This window comes from Bison bison, unplaced genomic scaffold (genome assembly GCF_000754665.1).
Source record: "Bison bison bison isolate TAMUID 2011002044 unplaced genomic scaffold, Bison_UMD1.0 scf7180017864101, whole genome shotgun sequence".
Taxonomy (NCBI): Eukaryota; Metazoa; Chordata; class Mammalia; order Artiodactyla; family Bovidae; genus Bison; species Bison bison.
In genome coordinates, this window is record NW_011494673.1 from 888,232 (window position 1) to 908,243 (window position 20,012).

At 37.5% G+C, this 20,012-nt stretch overlaps 1 protein-coding gene across 1 annotated transcript in view; it reads right to left on the reverse strand.

Annotated features, from left to right (window-relative positions):
• Positions 1-820: 820 nt before the first annotated feature.
• The window catches only part of SRBD1 (S1 RNA binding domain 1), a 251,450-nt gene continuing 232,258 nt past the window's right edge, over positions 821-20,012 (reverse strand). Inside the window, exons 20-21 of the mRNA XM_010838626.1 lie at positions 7,043-7,227; positions 821-3,768 (exon numbers count right to left, since the gene is read on the reverse strand). Of these exons, the coding sequence (XP_010836928.1) occupies positions 3,479-3,768; positions 7,043-7,227 (475 nt within the window). The 3' untranslated portion in view covers positions 821-3,478. The remainder of the gene's footprint in view (positions 3,769-7,042; positions 7,228-20,012) is intronic.

Here is a 20,012-nt window from a genome sequence, read left to right on the forward strand (position 1 = left end):
CACTCAGCGTTCTTCACAGTCCAACTCTCACATCCATACATGACCGCTGGAAAAACCATAGCCTTGACTAGACGGACCTTTGTTGGCAAAGTAATGTCTCTGCCTTTGAATATGCTATCTAGGTTGGTCATAACTTTCCTTTCAAGGAGTAAGCATCTTTTAATTTCATGGCTGCAGTCACCATCTGCAGTGACTTTGGAGCCCCCAAAAATAAAGTCTGACACTGTATGTCTCTTACTGGGCTTAAGTTCCATGGTCAATAATTTCTTTGTTCACATGACTTCAACCTTCTCGCCCTTCTGTTGTATTCACTTGGCAACCTCCCAAACCTGATTAGATCCATCCTTCTACCTAACCTGGACCTGTACCGCCTAGCTGATATAGCTAAAGAAATATAGAAGCAAACTAACTGATCCTATATTCAACTGATCACTAACCCAGTAGACCATCTAACACTGCTTGGAAATCATACTCTATTTCCCTGGGTTTTTTCATTTTTTTATTACCTTTTCTTTTCTTCTCAAACTTTCAATTCCTTTCCCCTCTGAACTTCAGTCTCAGTCTTCTCTTGCATTTCAACGAGAAAATAGAAGTAATACAAAGAGATCTTCCATGAGCATCCATCATCATATCTTCCTAACTACATACATCTGTGCCCACATATTCAGTCTTCTCTATTTTATTATGGATGGACTCTTTGTATCCCTATCTTAAACCAATCATTTGTGCACTAGATCTATTCAATCTCATCCACCCAATGATCCCATTCCAGTAATTCTCCTCTTCGTCTTCTGTATCAAATTTTCCTGGATCTTTTCTATTTGTATTACTACTATTTCTTCTGTTTCTTTTTTTTTTTAAGATACAATTCTCCCTTACTCCATTTTCCCCTTCCAGCCACTTTTCTATTTCTATTTTTCCTTTACAGTGAAAACCCCTGAAAAATTATCTATATTCACTATGTCCAATCTAACTCCTCCTACACTCTCTCAAACCCATTCCAATATGGCTTCCATCTCCACCATTTATCAGAAACAACTCTTGTTGAGGTCAACAAAACATCTGCTCCAGTTGACTACTGGTCATTTTCACATTTCAGTTAAACCTCCCTGAAACATTTTCTAACTTCTCTGTAAAGATCAACTCATCTATTATATGCTGTCACTATTATATTGCTTATCATGCTTGTGATTTTATATTTTTATGTGATTCTTAATGAGTCTTTTTTCCTCAATAAACTTCAAGCTCCATAAAGGCAAGGATAATCTCTCTTTTTCTGTAACAATTTTATGGTCAGTGTCTAGGACAATGCCTGGCACATAGGAGGCCATCAACACAATTTGAAAAAACGAGTGCTTTATTATCATCATCCCCGTTTTAAACTTGGGAAAAAGAAGGCCCAGAGAAGTAAAGGTACCAGCTTAAATGCACACGTAGATTATTGGTAGAACAGGAATTAGAACTAGTTGAATATACCGACCACCAAGCATCATGCTACATTATGGAGTTATGAAATAAATGAAATGTGCCCTCTTCTCCCAGAGCACTACCATGTTTGGGCTGAATAGGATAAATCATGAAACCTAGTTCAGTATCAAGTCCTCCTTGTGTCTCCAAGGGCTTAGCTACCAGGTCAACAGAGATGAGTCACACTGTTGACTACTCTGGTTCCTGTATTCAAAGTGCCCAGGGAGAAGGCCCTTTCCCTGAAAGCATTTGTTTAACCAAGTATGGTGATGGGTGTTAACCAGACTACTTGTGATCATTTTGCAATATATACAAATATCAGATCATTATGTTGTATGCTTGAAATTAATATAATGTCATATGACAACTATACCTCAAATTTTTAAAAAAAGCATTTGCTTGAAATTACATTGCAGGCTTCAGAATAAGACTCTTCGGGTGCATATCACTCATCAATGATCTACAAACTATGAATCAGGAAGAACATAGGGAGGAGTGAGCAGGAAGGCCAACTTAAAGTTACAACATTAAGATCCACTGTTAGTTGAAGACCAGTAAGAGAGAAAAAGCATTTCAGAAATGAAATCGTCAGGCAAACAGGAATTGCATTATATACTTTTAAAGAACCCATGGCATTAAGAAGATCTACGAAAACCAGCTGGAAGGCTGCAAATTTTGAGAAACATGAACCATGCGGAACTATCAATAAACATGCTGTGATTTACCACTTTGTAAGGGACTGTTAGTATTAAGGGCTTCCCTGGTAGCTCAGATGGTAAAGAATCTACAAAGATGATCATATGATTCATTATATAAAATGGGGCACTTTGGAAACAAAAAGAAGCACTATTTAAAATTATGCCAGGGCAATGACTGTCCCAGGTAAACAAGCAGGATTGGCCACCCTCTTTAGTAACCATCTACTCATTATGCATTAAAAAAATAAAAATAAAAACCAGGTACTTAATCTGTTATGTAAATGAGTCCTTCAGTGAAATCAACCACAGCAGCCAGAATGGACAAGATACCAGTCCAGTGTGGGCTTTGTTTAAATCATTTTTACCCTCTATGATCCTGCTAATATTTACCATCTCCACTGGGGGGAAAAAAAAACAACGAGAGTTAAGAGTCACTGGCTTTATCTAGTTTTTTTGTCCCTTTGCACCGGATATATTCAATCTATAGGAGGGGGCCATTTCTATCCCCATTTGGAGTTTAATATTTATGCTTATGAAAGAATATGCCTTTCTGTGATAAGTCAAACAGAATGTCATTCTTCGGATTTCTAGAGACTTCCATTTTCCCCAAAGGCACAGCTGGCTTATACAAAATTTGTATGAATATGTGCCATATTTACTTCGATTAAGACTGATTCTTAGATAATTCACTGAATTAACACAGCAAAAACAAGATCACTAACCACAACATTTTATTGTAGAGATCAATACACATATTCTGATAATTAATTTGAGCTATTCACTTAATGGTTATGAAAACATCAGGATCTGTTTAATTGGTATATTTTGGTTTGCTAGGCAAGAGAAAAATAACAAGTCGAATCCAAAGGGCCTGATTTTTTTTTTTAAGTCTATAAAAAGAGAGGATTAAATACTGCCAGTTCTACTATCAAGAAACATTATACGATTTTTATGAAGATAACTCCACATAAGTCCAGCAAGGCGTGTTGGCAAGTAGAAGTGAAACAGTCTATTATACAAAATGCAAAAGGATTCAAAGATGAATTATAAAAAATAAAATTCTGGTCAGAAAATCATTACTACATGAAGCCACATAAAGGTGTCTGTGAGCTGCTTTTTTTTAAAGGGAAAAGAAATCAAGCCATTAGCTCTCTATATTCAAAAGGAAAAATAAGGAAAATGTTTGGAAAATACTTCTGATATTAAGTGAGTTCTTTCTCATCTGCCATCCAGAGTGCACAAACATCTAACTTATTCTTGCCAACCTACAGAAGTGAGGGAATAAAACCACTGTCTGGCCATCAGTGGCACACTCACAACACCCGAATGAGATCCAGGGTAATCCTAGATCGGGGAATGTCAATGTTGAGTACTCGGACTTCCACTCTTTCTCCAGGGCCCAGTCCAAGACTCCTTCTCTTCTTCGTCTTAGAAAGTTTTGCTTCTGTTACATTTCGTATGGGAATCAGCCCTGATCTCCCCACTCCTATATCCACAAAAATTCCAAACAAGGTGGCATTCTCGACTTTGCCTGTAAGAACTGTCCCAACCTGCAGGTCTTCCAAGCAGACTATGCTTCTCTTGAAATCAGGTTTATCGAAATCTACAACAAAAGGGGAAAATGGACAGTGTGTATAAATAATTGTTAGACACAACATAATTTAATGAGTAAGTATTGTATATATATCAATTGTGTGCCCAGACCAGTATTAAGCATTGAGGGGAGACATAAAAGGAGCTGAAGATATATGCCTGCCTTCAGAGAAAAGGCATCCTAGTTGGAGAAACAGCATGTGCAAAGTAGGAACAATTCAAGAAAGTTTACTCAAACACTATCTTCTCCTCAAACTCTATCTTGCTAACCTGTGAACATTAGCACATACATAAGGGACTCAAAAGAGTATAGTGGCTTATTTTCTTCTTTATGAAGAGGAGATGAGAAAATACATTTGCTCAATGAATATGCAAGGCTAAATTACAAATACGGAGAAAATAAGATCCTTGTTGACAGAAGAATGGGAGTTTTCCTCCAAGTGACTGAATTCTCAAAATGTTTAAAGTGGGTAGAACATCCATAAATGTTTAGTCAAATGTGGTGAAATTTAAATGTTCTTTCTCACTTCTCCCCCCAAATTTTGAACTCAAGGATCAATTCCTATCCATTTTGAATAAATTTATCCAATCAAAAAGAATGGATTCTTGATTATCTATTGCTCAGAAACCCAGATGGGCCAGTACCTTATGTCCTTTCTCTTCTTTCAATTCAATTCATAAAACATTTATTAACTCCTATTAGCACTCTACCAGGTACTCAAGAAACAAAGATGAAGCACAGATCTCTACTCTTGAGTTTTTACAGCCTTCTTTCCCTTGTTCATGCCAGTGTACCGATACATTTCTCTGTTCATTAACACTACCCCCCACCAAAGACAGACACAAAGCCTGCTGAGGAATCATGGCTTAAGTTAAAACAAAACAAAAACAACAACAAATGTTTTATGATGGAGAAGGTTACAACTAGCAATTGAAACAGGGCTTTTGGATTATCTGTGGATTCCATTTACCCATGCTCCTCTTGGCCCCCTTTCCTAGGATTACTGAATGTTGATTCTAATAACAAAGAACACATTCTATGCTTGGATCTCCTTTTACTAAGACCTCATTTTCCCCTCCACCCATTCCATTTCCTTTTCCTCCACAGCTGTTGGCTTTATCCTGATTACTTGTTAAAACTATCCTTTACATTTGTATTAACAACTGGTCCTCTCTTGGTTCCCCTCCCCCAGCCTAACCATATTGAAATCAAGGTTTTCTTTTTTTAAAAAATCCACTTAAAAAAAAAAATCCACTTTTTACCTTTACAACAAAACAAAACCCCTCTTTAAACCTTAAATCTCATTTTCCTCATAAAAAAGAAATATGCTAACACTAGAATTGATTGTGTAGAATTCCATCTGATGTTCAGGTGTGAATTCCAAAAATAAAGAGCCCACTGAATACGCCATTACTCTCGGCAAGGACTGTGTCAAAGCAAAGGGAAACCAAGTTGTTGATCATGGTCAGAGGTAGGATGGTCTCTGAGGCCCCACAAGTATTGTTTTTATACTTAGAAACTCTCCCTCTTTCTTACAGAGGTCCAGCAGCTACAATCCCCAAGGGTTTCTGATCAGCTGCTTAATTTTGCATGGAAAATCAGAGTCAAGAACTACTTAACATAGCCCAGGCCACTGAGAAATTAGAAAAGCCTCCATGTACCAGGCAAACTTTAACACTTTGATTGCCAAGGCTACATACTCAGTCCCCTGTCACCAGGTTGCTTCTGATGAACACAATTATGGAAACTAACTGGCGACCAGAGTGTTAATAACATAGAGTTGATTATATCACCAGAAAAACAGAAGACAGGATGAGTATAAAGAAAGAATGAGGCAAGAAAGGAAGTAATTTTGAGAAAATGGAGGCCAGAAAAGAGATGTAACATAAATGCAGAAACATTCAAAATACTATCTGCTCCTTTAAACATATGACTGTCTGCCTTTCTTCCTGATGATGTATTTAGTGTTAAAATGAAAGTTCTCAGACATCTAGAAACCTGTGACTTATGCTAGGGCAAAAGTCAGTTCCAAAGAGATCTATTGGAAATTTCACTTGAAACAATGATAAATACTGCAGTAACTGGTAAGCTCAATTCAGAGCCCAGGTGTATGTTTCTGCTCAACTAGAGGCATCATCAGGTAAAGACCAACTTAGCTGTTGGTTGTTTAACTCAGCTTTGTAATCTGAGGGCTGATCTTTGCTCCGAGTCTACAGTGTAACTGAGATCATGGGAACAATCAACATCAAGACTGAAAAAACCAAGATGGACAAGAAAAGCCGGAACAGAGCATATTTGCCAACCTTCTAATGTAGTGGTTTTAGCACAGCACTCCCACCCTGCTTGAAAGCCACTGCTCACTGCTAGACAACACCTATGGAATTCACACCTAAGAATAACTGCAAAGGGCGAGGGATTTGTCCACGGAAGTATTCACTTTGGATGGACCACCCAGGAGGCTTCTACTCCTACATTTTTGGCATAGGTCTTACTGTATGTTTCATTTTATTTTTCTCCAACCTTGAAATTAATTTCAAATTTACACAGATATTGAGGGAATGGTACATTGAGCTTGACAGATGAACACAAATTCCCCCAGACCTTTTCAAAGAAACCACCTCAACACAGCATAACCCAGGATGAAATGAGCCAAGCCCTAAACATGGTATCATAAAAATGATGTGAGACAAGCACAGATTCATTTAAATCTCAGAGCTTCCTAGTCAAATTTCCTTGGGAAGTAGGTCATTTGATACCTTAATTCCTTCTCACCGGGTCATTGCTCTCAACAACTATGGCTCTTAAACTTCCTTCACCATCTACCTGTGCTGAAAGCCATGAGGCTTTTAATTAGAAGGAAAATCAACAGAGAGACAGTATCTTTTTTCTTCAGAGTGTTCACTGACACAGAATCCAGGAACTTGGAAGGCTGTAACTCAGAAAGAAGATTCACTTTAATTTGTGAACTGAATGCTTTACCTTGGACTTCTGACTCTTATGAGGTAAAAACAGTTACAAAAGGATTATGAAAAATGTATGTCTCCATGAACACGCTAGCACATGCATGACGTGTTTAGTCTAGTGTGATGGGAAATAAGCCTGGGAGGAAGAGTCTGGAGACCTGGCCTCAACTTCAGCTCTGGATACTTACTAGCTTCAATGACTTTGAAGGAAGGTCCCTGCGCTCTAGTTTTCTCATGGAGAGAAAGGCAGAATGGAGGATCCTGTGGCACAGGATCACTGTGGGCTACTCAAGTGAAAGGTATTCACATTCATCGTTTACCTGTTCGAAAGTCAAAGCTCTCGGGCTGGCTGAGACCATCTACGATGACCTGTAAGGTGTGTACTGTTGTTTGCAATCTTTCTGCAGTTTTCTCCATTCCTTCTTTTTCAAGGAATGAATTTATTTTTTGCTGCATTTCTGGCTTTCCAATCTCATACAGTGTCCCTCCAATGAATGACAAAAACCTGCAGAGGAAAAAAAAAAAGAAGAACCCCGCCCCCCACCACATATTAATAATATTACTTATTTTCCAGTCTACTCACATAAATCACCCCTATTCATCTCAGATCCATACATCAATCAATCAACTGGTCTCTACTGAAAATCTACCATGTGCCCCATGCCATAAAGATGATCTGTCTTGGGAGAAAAAAGGAAGAGGATGATTTGAGGTTTTTGAGTTACTTTCCAAAGAAGCTCCTGCTCAGAATCAGCATCAGAAATGTTTTACAGTGCAATGTTCATTAGAGTTTAGTGCCAGATATATTTTCTAAATAAGGATACCTATATTTGCTTCATGTTTCTGCAAATTTCAGTTAGGAAAATGTTTTGCAGTTAAATTACCTATTAGGCAAACAATGAATTGCTGCTATCAAAATCCAGCAAAATACCCAACAAGGATTGCCAACTTTTGACAAACAAATCACTTTATCCATATGCCATATCTCTGTTCTTTACTTCTGTGTACCCATGATGACAGTGTAACCTGTGCAAGCATATGCTCAATCTAAGAATTCTCCATCAACGGTTATGCCTTGCATGGACTAAATCATATCAAGTATATTAAGGATTCAGAAGTCAACAGAAAAAGGATGAGAGGATTATCAAAAAGTGACTTCTTCCCCAAATGGAAGCTCTGCAAGGAAGATCTCACTTACATAACCTTATGGTGAATATTACTTTATGTACTTAATATATTACATACCTGTAATATGTAGGAGACTATTTGCCTTTCTCAATTTCCCTTTGCTATGTTTACCATTCCCCATGTTTGTTTAGCTGCCTCTCAATTATTTAGCTTTGGAGTTCAGTAATGAGTTAATCAAGAAAAAAACAAAGGGTTAAAGATGAATTTCCCTTCCATCTCATCTGAATATTAAGTAAGCTATAGCTTACTTTCTTGATATTCCTTGGCTGTGTACTTTTCCACATCGTTAAGTTCAATTTCTTATGATTAATGGCTCTTTAAAAATGTCAACACAGTAATCAGATAGATAGCGATACTAATGCCCCCCAATCCTTTCCTCTAAGGATGTCTCTGGAATACAGGCAGGGGAAAAAGAAACTGTTGGAGGCTTGTCTATGTTTAGAATTGGGATGTATCCTATTTGCTAGGTTACTGCATGATCACAAAAGGAATGCTTGTTATTTCCAGTCTTTTTCCCCCACTGTTGTGTTCACCTAGAGAAGGCCTCTGTAGTGATAATCTGGTAGTGACAGTCTGTTATCTAGGGGAGAAACTCTCTCATCTCTCATTTAACCATGGAATCTCTTTGAGTTCAAATGTGTAATCCTCCTACATTTCCAAAGTCGTAATTTTGGTCAAAAACAGACTGATGAAAATCCAACCTATTTTCTTTAATATATTTTCATTAAGGGTCTCATGAAAGACTAAGGAGTTAGTGCTCGGGCTCCTTTTTTTTTCCTTTTAAATGAGCTTCCATCCCAACTGGTGGCAAGTGAGTTACACACTTTATGTCTGTGTGTCCATGGCTTCCTGGGCCCATGGACAGGCAGCTGTATCTTTAGTGTTGATAGGTATCTGTTAGTAGCATATAACGGCCCTGGTGACAGGCAACAGCTGCTATAGCTCTGACTGACGGGGCAGATGACACATGGCAACCTCTGCCCGCAGCCAACTTCCTTGCACAACTTCCTAAATAATACCGGCCCTGCTGAGCAGACTTCCCTGGTATTTACCCTCTTGGCTTGATTGGTCTGCAACTGGCTATTCAGCAGAACATCTTTCAAATCCCCAAGATTCTGGCTTACAATCAACAATTAAAAGGCCAAAAAAGTATATCTGTGGGTTGAAGATTCATAATAAACTTGAATAGCATTTTATAATTAATAAAATAACTAAAAGAAACTTCCCAAAGTACTGGACATGTCTTGGCCTCAACAGCAAAAACACTGGCTCAGGAGGCCACTTGGAGACTTAAGGTTTTTGTGTGCATGTGTATATAACTAACTGATACTCAAGTCACTTTCATATAAAGGATTCTGTTTATAGTGGCTGCAGATGCACAAAGAATATTGGTCTATTTAACCTGGGTGCATATTTTATATATCATTTTCATCCTCACACACACAAGCCTGAGGGCACTGGTAATTAAAATCAATAAAAAAGCACCAAATTGTACTCCTAGCTAATGCTTCAGTATTGATCAACCCTATTTTTAAATGACTATGCAACAGAGTCAGATGCTTTTTTATTTCGAAAACTTTCTTAAAGTTACAACAGGGTTGCATAAAATGGAAACTAACAAACAAAAGGGAGACTATAAAATGAACTGGGAATAGCATTGCGTTTGACCTCTCTTTAATTTAATTTCAAAAATATTCAATTGTAAACCATAGGAAACAATGTTTTTTGCTCAGTAGCCACTTAATAAACATGTGTTCTTTAAATACACTAAGAATAACTTATTCTACATTATTCTGTATTTTTACTCTAGAATCAACTGTGATAAATAATATCAAACATACAGCTTCATTTTAGAAATAAGAAATACTCAACACAAAGTACCTTCTGGCTCAGAAGTATCATATAAAAACACAGTATACTTTATGAAGCTTAGAACTAGAATGTGAGTGAACGTGTTCTGAAAAAATAGTGCTTGATAGATGTTCTCATTTAATCTTGACAATAATCCTAAAAGGTAGGTATCACATCATACAGAAAGGAAACACCGAGCTTTCGGGAGGTTAAATAACCTGCCCACAGCCTCATAGCTATTGTCACTAACTGGAGTTTCAGGCTACACACATCAGTGTATGTCTGTTTATAACTGCAGTTATGTCAAAATTAAAGTGTTATATTTGGTTAAGATATAAGACAATACTTTGGGTAACATTTCACCAACACGATTTAATGGCAGATTAGTTTTAAATATTAGAGAGTTAACATTGATGAATCCAACAGAGAAATTATTATATAAACGTATTTAAGTAGACAATTCTCTCAAAAGTTCATGGGTTATTAAAATCATAGTCTCATTTTCTTCACTGTCTCTGAAAGGCTTTTTCAGTTTGCTAAGGACTGCTGTCTGAGCTGCTGTTTCCATTTAATATGTAATTTCATCCATCTTACTTAAAGTAAGAAAGTAGCATAAATGCAACAAATAAGCACATCATGTTCTTGTAGCACACATCTGCACAAAGTTAAGACACAGACCTTGCAGCAGAGAGAGGCTGCTTGTTTTTCAAACAGAATGCTATATAAAACCTAAAATCGCTGATATCTTCAACAGAAACTTGTTACAAATTCAAGTTCTCCTCCTCAAAGAATAAGAAAAGTCTTTGTGATATTTTTCTTGAAGAATAAGAAATTCTCAAGATTCATTAGACTTCAGATATAGCCATTCAGTTTTATGTAATCATTTCCAGCATGGAGAGAGAAATTTAGGAGCCCAGGACTCATTACATTAAAGCAACATGATATCCCACAGAGCACAGAAAAATCATGGTGATGCAACTCCATCACTTTAAAAACAACTTAATATTAACATGTGCTTTGTGGGCTAAACACGTAAGAGTTAAGGCTCCACAAAGAATCATGCTGCAAGGGCAAAGTACTCCTAGTTGTCCATCCATGCTAGATACTTTTAAAAGAGACTTTCATACTTGTTTACTTTTATCCATTGGTTTTACTCAGTCTTAAAGTAATCATATCAATAAACCAATAAATGCAAGAGCACAGTCATTTTAGAAAAAGTAGTTACAGATAAAGCAGACAGCATCATCTGTAATACAGACAGACATTCAACAATTTAAAACAAAAGAGGTAACCTGTCCTTCTTATCTGTGATTGTGATTATAGAGCAAGTGGTAGGACACAAAAGAAAAGTTCAGTTTGTTATACTGAAACCCACAGATTCTATGTATTTAAAACCTATTGCTTTATATTAAAGACAATGTAAATTCCAACATGGTAAAGGAGGGAAACCCACTACTCCTTTACGCTATTTATGGGAGCTGAACTCACCTAGATGAGCATGGAGCAGCACACTTTAGTTTTGCTTAGAGCAGTGTGGCTTTACCACATCTGCTGTTTCAGTAGTCAAATCAAAGGGGTGGCAGTGTGAACTGCACTTTAATCATCATCAAAGAATCTTTTCAAATCTCTAACCTCTATTAAACCAAGAAACTGAACTGGGCCAGAATCCTTCAAAATCTTCACTGATGTAAAATCCACAAATAATGGTAAATTCAAGTAGAGGGCATTTACAGAGAAGCCCACACACAGAACAACCTACTGGGCTCAGAAGCTAGCAGGTATCTAGTGAAGGTAATACTGAAATGGTTTTTGTTAGCGTATCATCAACCACAGAAAGTTACAGCGAGTAATTTTTCATAAGAATGTAACAGCTTTTGAAAATTTATACACTGCAGATAAACTTTTGGAAAAATGTAACCCTTTCAGAAAGGGTAACCAAGGTTACTTCTGAAAACTCTTTGGGCAGCAAGGGGCACTTCTAGCGTCATTGCTTGGCACCATTTAGAGTGTCTCTGGAGTACTTCCTGCATCTAAACATACTCTTGGATCTGTGAGCAGCAGAAAAAAACAAGAGCCAAAAAGAAACTACCACAGACTAACGGATGCGGTCTGTCTTCCAAGAGACTTGGTTTATAAGCATCAGACTGTTAACCTGATTCTAACTTCTGAAAAACTTAGCAAATGTTTCCTCCTTTTTCAAAGGTCTCTTACACGTGCATAGAGGCTGGATACTTGATGTATGCTGCAGTAATTGTGGGAGAACATATCCTTAGAAAGCGGTTTTATTTTATTTTAGCAGTTTAGTAAAGGGAATGAATTTTGTTAAAAAAAGAAAACAGTTAAAGTGTGCTTATATAGACATCCTCTAAAAATCTGAGATTAGAATGATCTCTTTAGAAATAGCTGAAGAAGACATGCAGTTACAAAATACCTAAGATCAGAGAAATAGTAACCAATACCACAAAGAATAAGCAGCATTGATTTTTATGTAGGTTTTCCTATTTCAGAACCACAGTGTGATATACTGTGTGAGTATAATTAAAGCTATAATTTAAAAAACCTAATGTATATACACATACATCCAAGTGCACATGAAAATACAAAAATGGAAAGGCATCATGTACTGAAAATGTTGTGATTACTGCTCTAAAGATTTCTAAAATCCTGTCTTAGAAATAAATTTATAAGTGACAAAAGAAAATCAGTTTTCTTACACTTGTTAAAACAATAATCCCCCATCAAAAAAGAAAAAGAAACAGGAAAAAACCCCAACAACCCAATTGCTCAGTTTGATCATCCTCTTTCCATTGAGCCTGTGTTGTTTTAAACACACTCATACACACACACACACAACATCTTCAAATGATAAAGATTTGTTTAAATCAAGGCTCTTCAAAGGCATGAGACAAAATGCTGAAGTGAATTAAAAATAATTTAGAAAATCATTCAGTTTTCCTCAATAAATATTTATTTACTGTGGAAGAAGACTCTATGAAACATGATAACAGAGCCTTTGCCCTGAATGAGCTTAGTCTAATTTAAGTAATGACAGTATATCAGAATTAATTATCTTCTACTTATATCTGCTGTTTTAGAGGTAGGATTTTACATACAGACAAATATGTTGAAAGTGCTCAGTAAAGATGACTTCATTTAATTCTCTCATAAATTTATTGTGGATACAGATTTGCAGATAAAGAAATTTAAACTCATACAGATTAAGTGACCAGCCTAAAGTCACACAGCAGAGACCACAAGGCTGTAGCTAAGGTAAAATTCGTTATATACCATATCTTCATTAGCACTGCTTACTGTTTAACTCTGGGAGATTTTCAATGTAGACAGAAGATTTAGGTCCCAGATAAAATCTGGCACAATAAGTACCACTGCCTGGGAGTAATTTATTATTATTTTTTAAACCAAATTCAAAGAAAAAGTTTGGCTCTTTTTGAGTTACTGAATAAGAGTTGTACAAAATTAAGTTAGTGGTTTCAAAGACTGCAGACTCTCTACAGCTCAAAAGCACTGTGTTCAGAATTCATATAATTTAATTTACTGTCTGTAAAGCCATAACGTGGATTAGTGCCTGTGAATATTTGAAAGAGGAGGGCAAATTAAAAAGCAGTATTTTAAAAAACATATAGGCTCGTGATAGCAGAGCTGAAATGAAAAAGCTCTGGCACTACTAGGGGATAAACTCCATGTACTGGAATAAAGAACTTTCTTCCTTGGGAAATACCCTTTATACTATGAAATCCATCCTGTCCAGGAATCCTTCTTTCAAGAAATTTGAAAATGTTCAACACCTGCCCTTTCCATAAATCTCTCCAATTGTCCTCTGAATGGGCAGAGCCATTTTCATTCCATTTAACGGTTGGGCAATTGAGATCAAAGTAATTTGCTTATGGTCACACATAGAGTCAGAAGCCAGGCTAAGATTAAAATCCACAGTGAGAGTGGGGACAGGAAGGGGAGAAGGGAGATAATGGGAGACTAAATCAATACCTGACTGTTTCAGGCTCCAGACCGAGCGATCTAAACCTGAAGAGAGAGGAGAAGGGGAGAAGGAGAAGGGCAAATATGTTGGAAGATGGAACAGACAGAAGCAAGCACTATGGCTGGCTGGCAACTCCCTCTCATTGACTACAAGGTTTCTCCAGATATGCAGGAGAGAAAGTAGTGTTTTTTCAGTTCCAGGACCCAGTGTTAACATTAATTAACAATGTTAATTATATTATAATTTAACTATACCTGGATCACATAGTAAAACATTTTTTTCTCCTGGGCAACTAACAGTTGTAAATCAGCCCCACTCCCCTTTTATGACTCAACTGGACAGCCCCTTCTTAATCACAACAAAAATAACAGTGATGACTAGAGCAGTAATAACAGCTTACTGTCTCCCAGGTGCTAAGATTTCTATATACATTGAATCATGCCATCCCAACTTGTCATTGTTCAGTCGCTATGTTGTGTTCAACTCTTTGTGACTCCATGGACTGCAACAAGCTGGGCTCCTCTGTCTTCCACTATCTCCCAGAGTTTGATCAAATTCATGTCTAGTTAGTCAGTGATCTAACCGTCTCATCCTCTGTCGCACCTGTCTCCTTTCGGCTTCAATCTTTCCCAGCATCACCATCTGTTTCAATGAGTTGGTTCTTTGAATCAGACGGCCAAAGTATTGGAGCTTCAGCTGCAGCAAAAGTCCTTCCAGTGAATATTCAGGGTTGATTTCCTTTAGGATTGACTGGTTTGATCTCCTTGCAGTCCAAGGGACTCTCAAGAATCTTCTCCAGTACCACAATTCGAAAGCATCAATTCTTCAGTGCTCAATTTTCTTTATGGACCAACTTTCACATCTCCCATCCAAAGAGACAGGTAACATTATCCTCATTTAACAGATAAGAAAAATGACATATAGGGAGGTTGAATAACCTAGGCAGTCTGGCACTGCTCTGCCTCCAGAGTAAGCTAGCAGGAAGTTAGGTACTATCTCGGGTTCTTCAGCTTCCTATTTACCTCTGCCAGGCTTGCCCAAAACGTCATGTGGTGTGTGTTAGAACAGTGAGTAAGACATTAGACATGACAGTCAGTTCCTAAGTATCCACATCCTGGTCATCTGATTCTCTAGTGGGTAGAATCTCTTTCATCATCTTTCTCTTGTATGAAAGCACTTTCAAAAATATGATGAATGCTACTTCCTGGGAATTATAGTAAGCTATCTGGGTATTTAATTAGAGTACTAACAAGGGAAAAACAAACACCAAAAACTGCTTTCAGTAATCTGTCCTTTTTATGATCTTTGTATTTTAGGTTTGGTCTCTCTTTTGTGATGTTATGTCTGTTTATGAAAAGGCAATATAATACTGTCTAATCATAGCTCCATAGAAGAAGTTAATGTGCAGTAATTGATACACACCCTGAGACATCACTTATCAAAAGCCAGAAAAGATTCTGCCTTAATTTTCATGTCTGAATGCTGCCAACTCCTGTGAGGCAAGTCCAGAAAAATTTAAGATCTTTCAAACTTACAAATAACTTCTTAGGTCTGTTTACCTAATCTTCATTTATTTTACAGCATTTGTAGCTGGGTTTCTTTTCAGGCAAGTCTCCCACAAGGAAATATGTTTTTATCATTGTAAAAGTTAGTTGGCACGCAAATGCTGAATAAAGCTGTGGTGAATTTTAGATGTGGGAGGTGTGTCAGACATACTCATTAAACTAAGTGACTTACCCTCAGAAAATTACAAATCACCACAAGTCAGGGGCCTTCTGAGTTTGCTCACAGTTGAAACTATGAATACCAATGTTCTACTGCTATTTTGTTTTGTTTTTTAAATAAAAACAACCTCAACTTCCTGTGTTACAGCTGCTTATTAGCTAGAAGGCTTCTTGCTGGGCAGAAAGCTGAAGTTGGAAAGAATGTGATAAAACCTCTGAAAGCAAGGCTAAAAAGAAAAAAAGAAAAAGGAGTTCGGAGGTGCTCAATCCTTGAACAGGAATGGGAAAGAAACAGAGATTGAGATGTGCTCAGTTGTTAAAGGTCTTCCGTATGGGCTGTCAAGCTCTCTGGTTTGACTTATGTTAGCTCCATGGCAGTGCACAAGACAGGATCTCCACAGGGACTCTCTACTCCTAGGCCCCCCAAGTGCTTTTAGCTCAGGAGCAATAGTTGGGATCCATTCCTTGTTGAGTTAATTCTACTTTTGTAGGCCTTTCTCTCATCAGCTTCACTGAGATATAATTGATATATAACACTGTATAAGTTTAAGGTATACAACTTAAACTTATAAGCTAAGGTGTACACCTGACACACTTATAATAGCAAAATGATTACCACCACAGCCTTAGTATAATACCCTCATCGTGTCACATAATTATCACTCCTTTTTGGGGATGGAACACTTAAGATCTACTATCTTAGCAACTTTCAAGTTTATAATAGAATATTAACTATAAATCATCATGCTGTACATTATATCTCCAGAACTTGTTCATCTTATAATTGGAAGTCTGTACCTTCTGATCAACTTCTGGTCTTAAAACCTAAGACAAGTTCCCCCCCCGCCCATAAATAAAGAATAAACATTGCTTAGCTTTTGTACAGATTTCCTGTCCTCAAGAAAATATTTTGTGAGGTTAAATGATTATTCCTGTTCCAGACCTGAATTTTAAGTTGGTGGTTGTTTACTCTCTGAAAACATACTTCTCCACACTGATCCTAAGGGTCAGAAATAGGAATATCAGCAATAATAAAAGAAATATCACATTACTAATATAATAGTGCAGATACTGATGTAAATCATCCCTTGATATATGACTTTCCTATGGTGCCGTATGCCATATTCCTGCTAGAAACTAATCTTTTAAAAATTTTCCCTGATGACCAAAACAGAAATAATTATTAACTACTAGCTAAAGCTTTATCAAAATGAGTGCTGAGTGACAATCCTGACATTAAATTTCCTGCCATTTTTCAAGTTAAATCAAGAACATAACAACTAACTTTCAAGCTTAGCTATCTGGAGTGAATCAAATTCTTAATGCAGCAGATTCTCTGGGAGAGTGCCAGGCCTCAGTGTGACGTGTACAAATCAGCATAATCTCAGCGCAAAGCACTGCCTCCTGGCACCTTATTTAAGAAAAAAGGGAAACTGGATACCTGCCTTTGGCTCTCCTGACCAACCAGAATGGCAGGACAGAACCCGAGGAGGTGTGGGGAAAGTGGCAACCCCTCCACAGACTGCTTCTGGGCTTCATTCTACTCACAGCAGTGATTGTATTCATGGCCTGCAACAGCCAACACGATGAAATCACTCACACTTGGAGACATCGTGACAATTTCTGGATGATGGCAGAAAGTGGGAAATAACCCTCTTTCATGGTCAATGAAAAGAAGGAGCATTGAGACAGATGTTCTAGGAGGAAGTAAGATAAAAACGTGGTTGCTTCTTTTAGCTTTTAGGGAGTGAAGAATGGGAGACCAGAACGTTTCTAGTCTGTAAAATCTACGAAGTCCTGCACTCTAGACACAGTACTCTATGAAGGCATGGCATTCAACATGGGAAGGTCATAAACCCCCTTTGATCCACAAAGGATTCTAAAAGAAGCATTTACTCACCACAATGGCAGAAAGGATGACTGAGACCTTCTGGCAACAGTTTTGCTCACACAACTACACTGACCTCAGTCAGTTGAGACTGAAGAAAAAATATTTAAATTGGGGTAAAGCTAGACACTTCATTTTGCTCTATTAAAATCATCAACTCCTAAATATAATTAGTTCTGTTTCCTCAGTCTTCTCCTATATAGTCATCTTTCATTTTTTATTGCTGTCTTTTATTCTTTTACTAAATAAATAACACCATGTCAATCTGTATCCTAAAGCCACACGATGAGGAGAAATCACTGAGTGGGGGGCCTGGTGATCCAAATTTAGTTCTTTAACTTCTCTCTTCCCCATAACCCTCCATTACAAGTTTCCACTTCATCTTCCAGTGTCTCTGGTATTCATATTATTTTTGTCATTCATATTTACAATTATTGTCTTTCATACCCTTCATTCAATCTGTCAGCAAATAATATTGACTCTTCTTTAAAAACATACCTAGATTCTGACAACTTCTCACCAACTCTTCCATCATCTTAGTCTCAATCATCTCCAGCTTTCACCTGGATTGCTGTACTTAGTCTAACTGGTCTCCCTGTTTCAACCACGACTTATCATGTCCCCTTAATTTAGCAAACAATGGATCCTTTAAATGTACAAATAAGAGCATGCCACTCTTCAGCATAAAACAATGCTGTGGCCCCTGACTTCACAGAATTAAGGCCAAGTCCCTATAGTAGCCTCCCAATGCCCTTTTGACCATATCTCCTACTCTTCTCTCCCTCGCTCACTCTGCATTAGCCCCCTGGCTTCCGTGCTACTCCTTGACCTTGCCAGGCCAGCTCCCACATTAGGGCCTTTATACTGCCTGGTCCCTCTTCCTGGAACACTCCTCCCTCATATATCTGCATGCACAGCTAAATCCTTTACTTCCATCAAGACTTTGCTTAAATGTCACCTTGTCAATCTGGTCTACCCTGACTACTCTACTTAAATTTGCAAGTTCTTATCCATAACCCTGGTAATCCTGATTCCCATTACTCTGCTCTTCCCTTTTTTCCCCACTGTTCTTGTCACATTTATCACACGGTTTATTCATTATGCTTATTGTCTACTGCCTGTGACCTTGAGAGCAGGGACCTTTGAATGTAATCAAGATTGCAGAACAGTACCTGGAATATGGCAGGCACTCACTTGGAAGGTATGTGTTTAATGAATAAATGAATAATTTGTTAATTCTAGCTCTGATTAATGGAAAGACAGTTGTGCCATTAACCATTCATCATGGGACAAAAGGTGAAGACCAAGCCTTTTTGTTTATTTGTCTGCTTGTTTTTTGTATAGGGCTAGTGAGGAGGACTGATGGGAGAAGAGGGAGTTATAAATGTAGGGAAAAAGAGGATACAAGTTGTACTTTTAGATATATTGAGTTTGAGTTGTTAAGATATTCCTGAGAAAATCTCTCACAGCCAAATGGAAAGGGAGAGCTAGAATTTAGAAGAAAGGCCTGGACTAGAGATGTGGAAATGCAGGACTGGAACTGGCAGTGGAGGGGTGAGAGATGAAGAGAGTCATATGAGTGGATGCACTCAATCAGAGGAAGATAAAGAATAAAAGGAGAAGGTGAATAAGGCAAAAACCTGAAGAATATCTACATTGAGAGGGCCAGAGGAAGAAGAGAAGTCAGAGAGGATAGAATGTGAAAACAATCATGGAAGATCAGTAAGCTAATGGAGTCAAAAGTAGCAGAATAGATTAAGTGGTTTAAGGACAGAAAGAGGCCACTTTTTGACAATTAGGAGGTTATTTGTTGAGAGAGTGATTCCAGAGTGGTAAGGACAGAAGCCAATCTACAAAAGCTGGGAGAAAACAAGCAGTGAAAATTAGAGGCAGATAATTCTTCTGAGACGTTTGGCAATGAAAAGAAGGAGCATTGAGACAGAAGTTCTAGGAGGAAATAAAAAAGTGGTTGCTTCTTTGAGCTTTTAGGGAGTGAAGAATGGGATACCAGATTAGCAATAGGTCTGTGGGGCAAAACAAAAGCAATAAATGATGGAGACATTAAGATACAAGAGACAGTCATAACATTTTATAAAGAGAAATAGAATCAGGAGATGGAAGGCTAAGTCAGGGAAGTGTGGGACAGAACGAGTAAAGATAGGGAGATAATCTCAGGAAAGTGGCTCTGAATTTTTTCAGTGAGGTAGGACACATCAGCTAAATGTGAGCAGATCCTGAAATAAGTAAAAGACTGAGAACAGAACAGGTTCAAAGGACTATTGAAATAAAATCTATCTGTGGCAATAGTAGATTTTTAATCCCATGTTCTTATACCTTCTCTAATATGGATTTTCTTACTATGCTTTTAAATTGACATTTATTGAAGACCTTGCATTATTCCTTACTCTTTCTCGCTTACTTAAAAACATTTTCTGGCAGAGGTGAGTACAATTCTAGGATGAATATGCTACTGCTGCTCTTCACCCGCCTCTTCTCTTAAAATGATGGTGACCAAACATTGTTACTATCAAGCTGCTTATTTTGAAATGTACATGTTTCATTCTAAAAAAAAAAACATAACGAAAGGAATTATTTTGGGTGCAGTACTCAACGAAACATCGTATTTGCAGCATAACAGCATA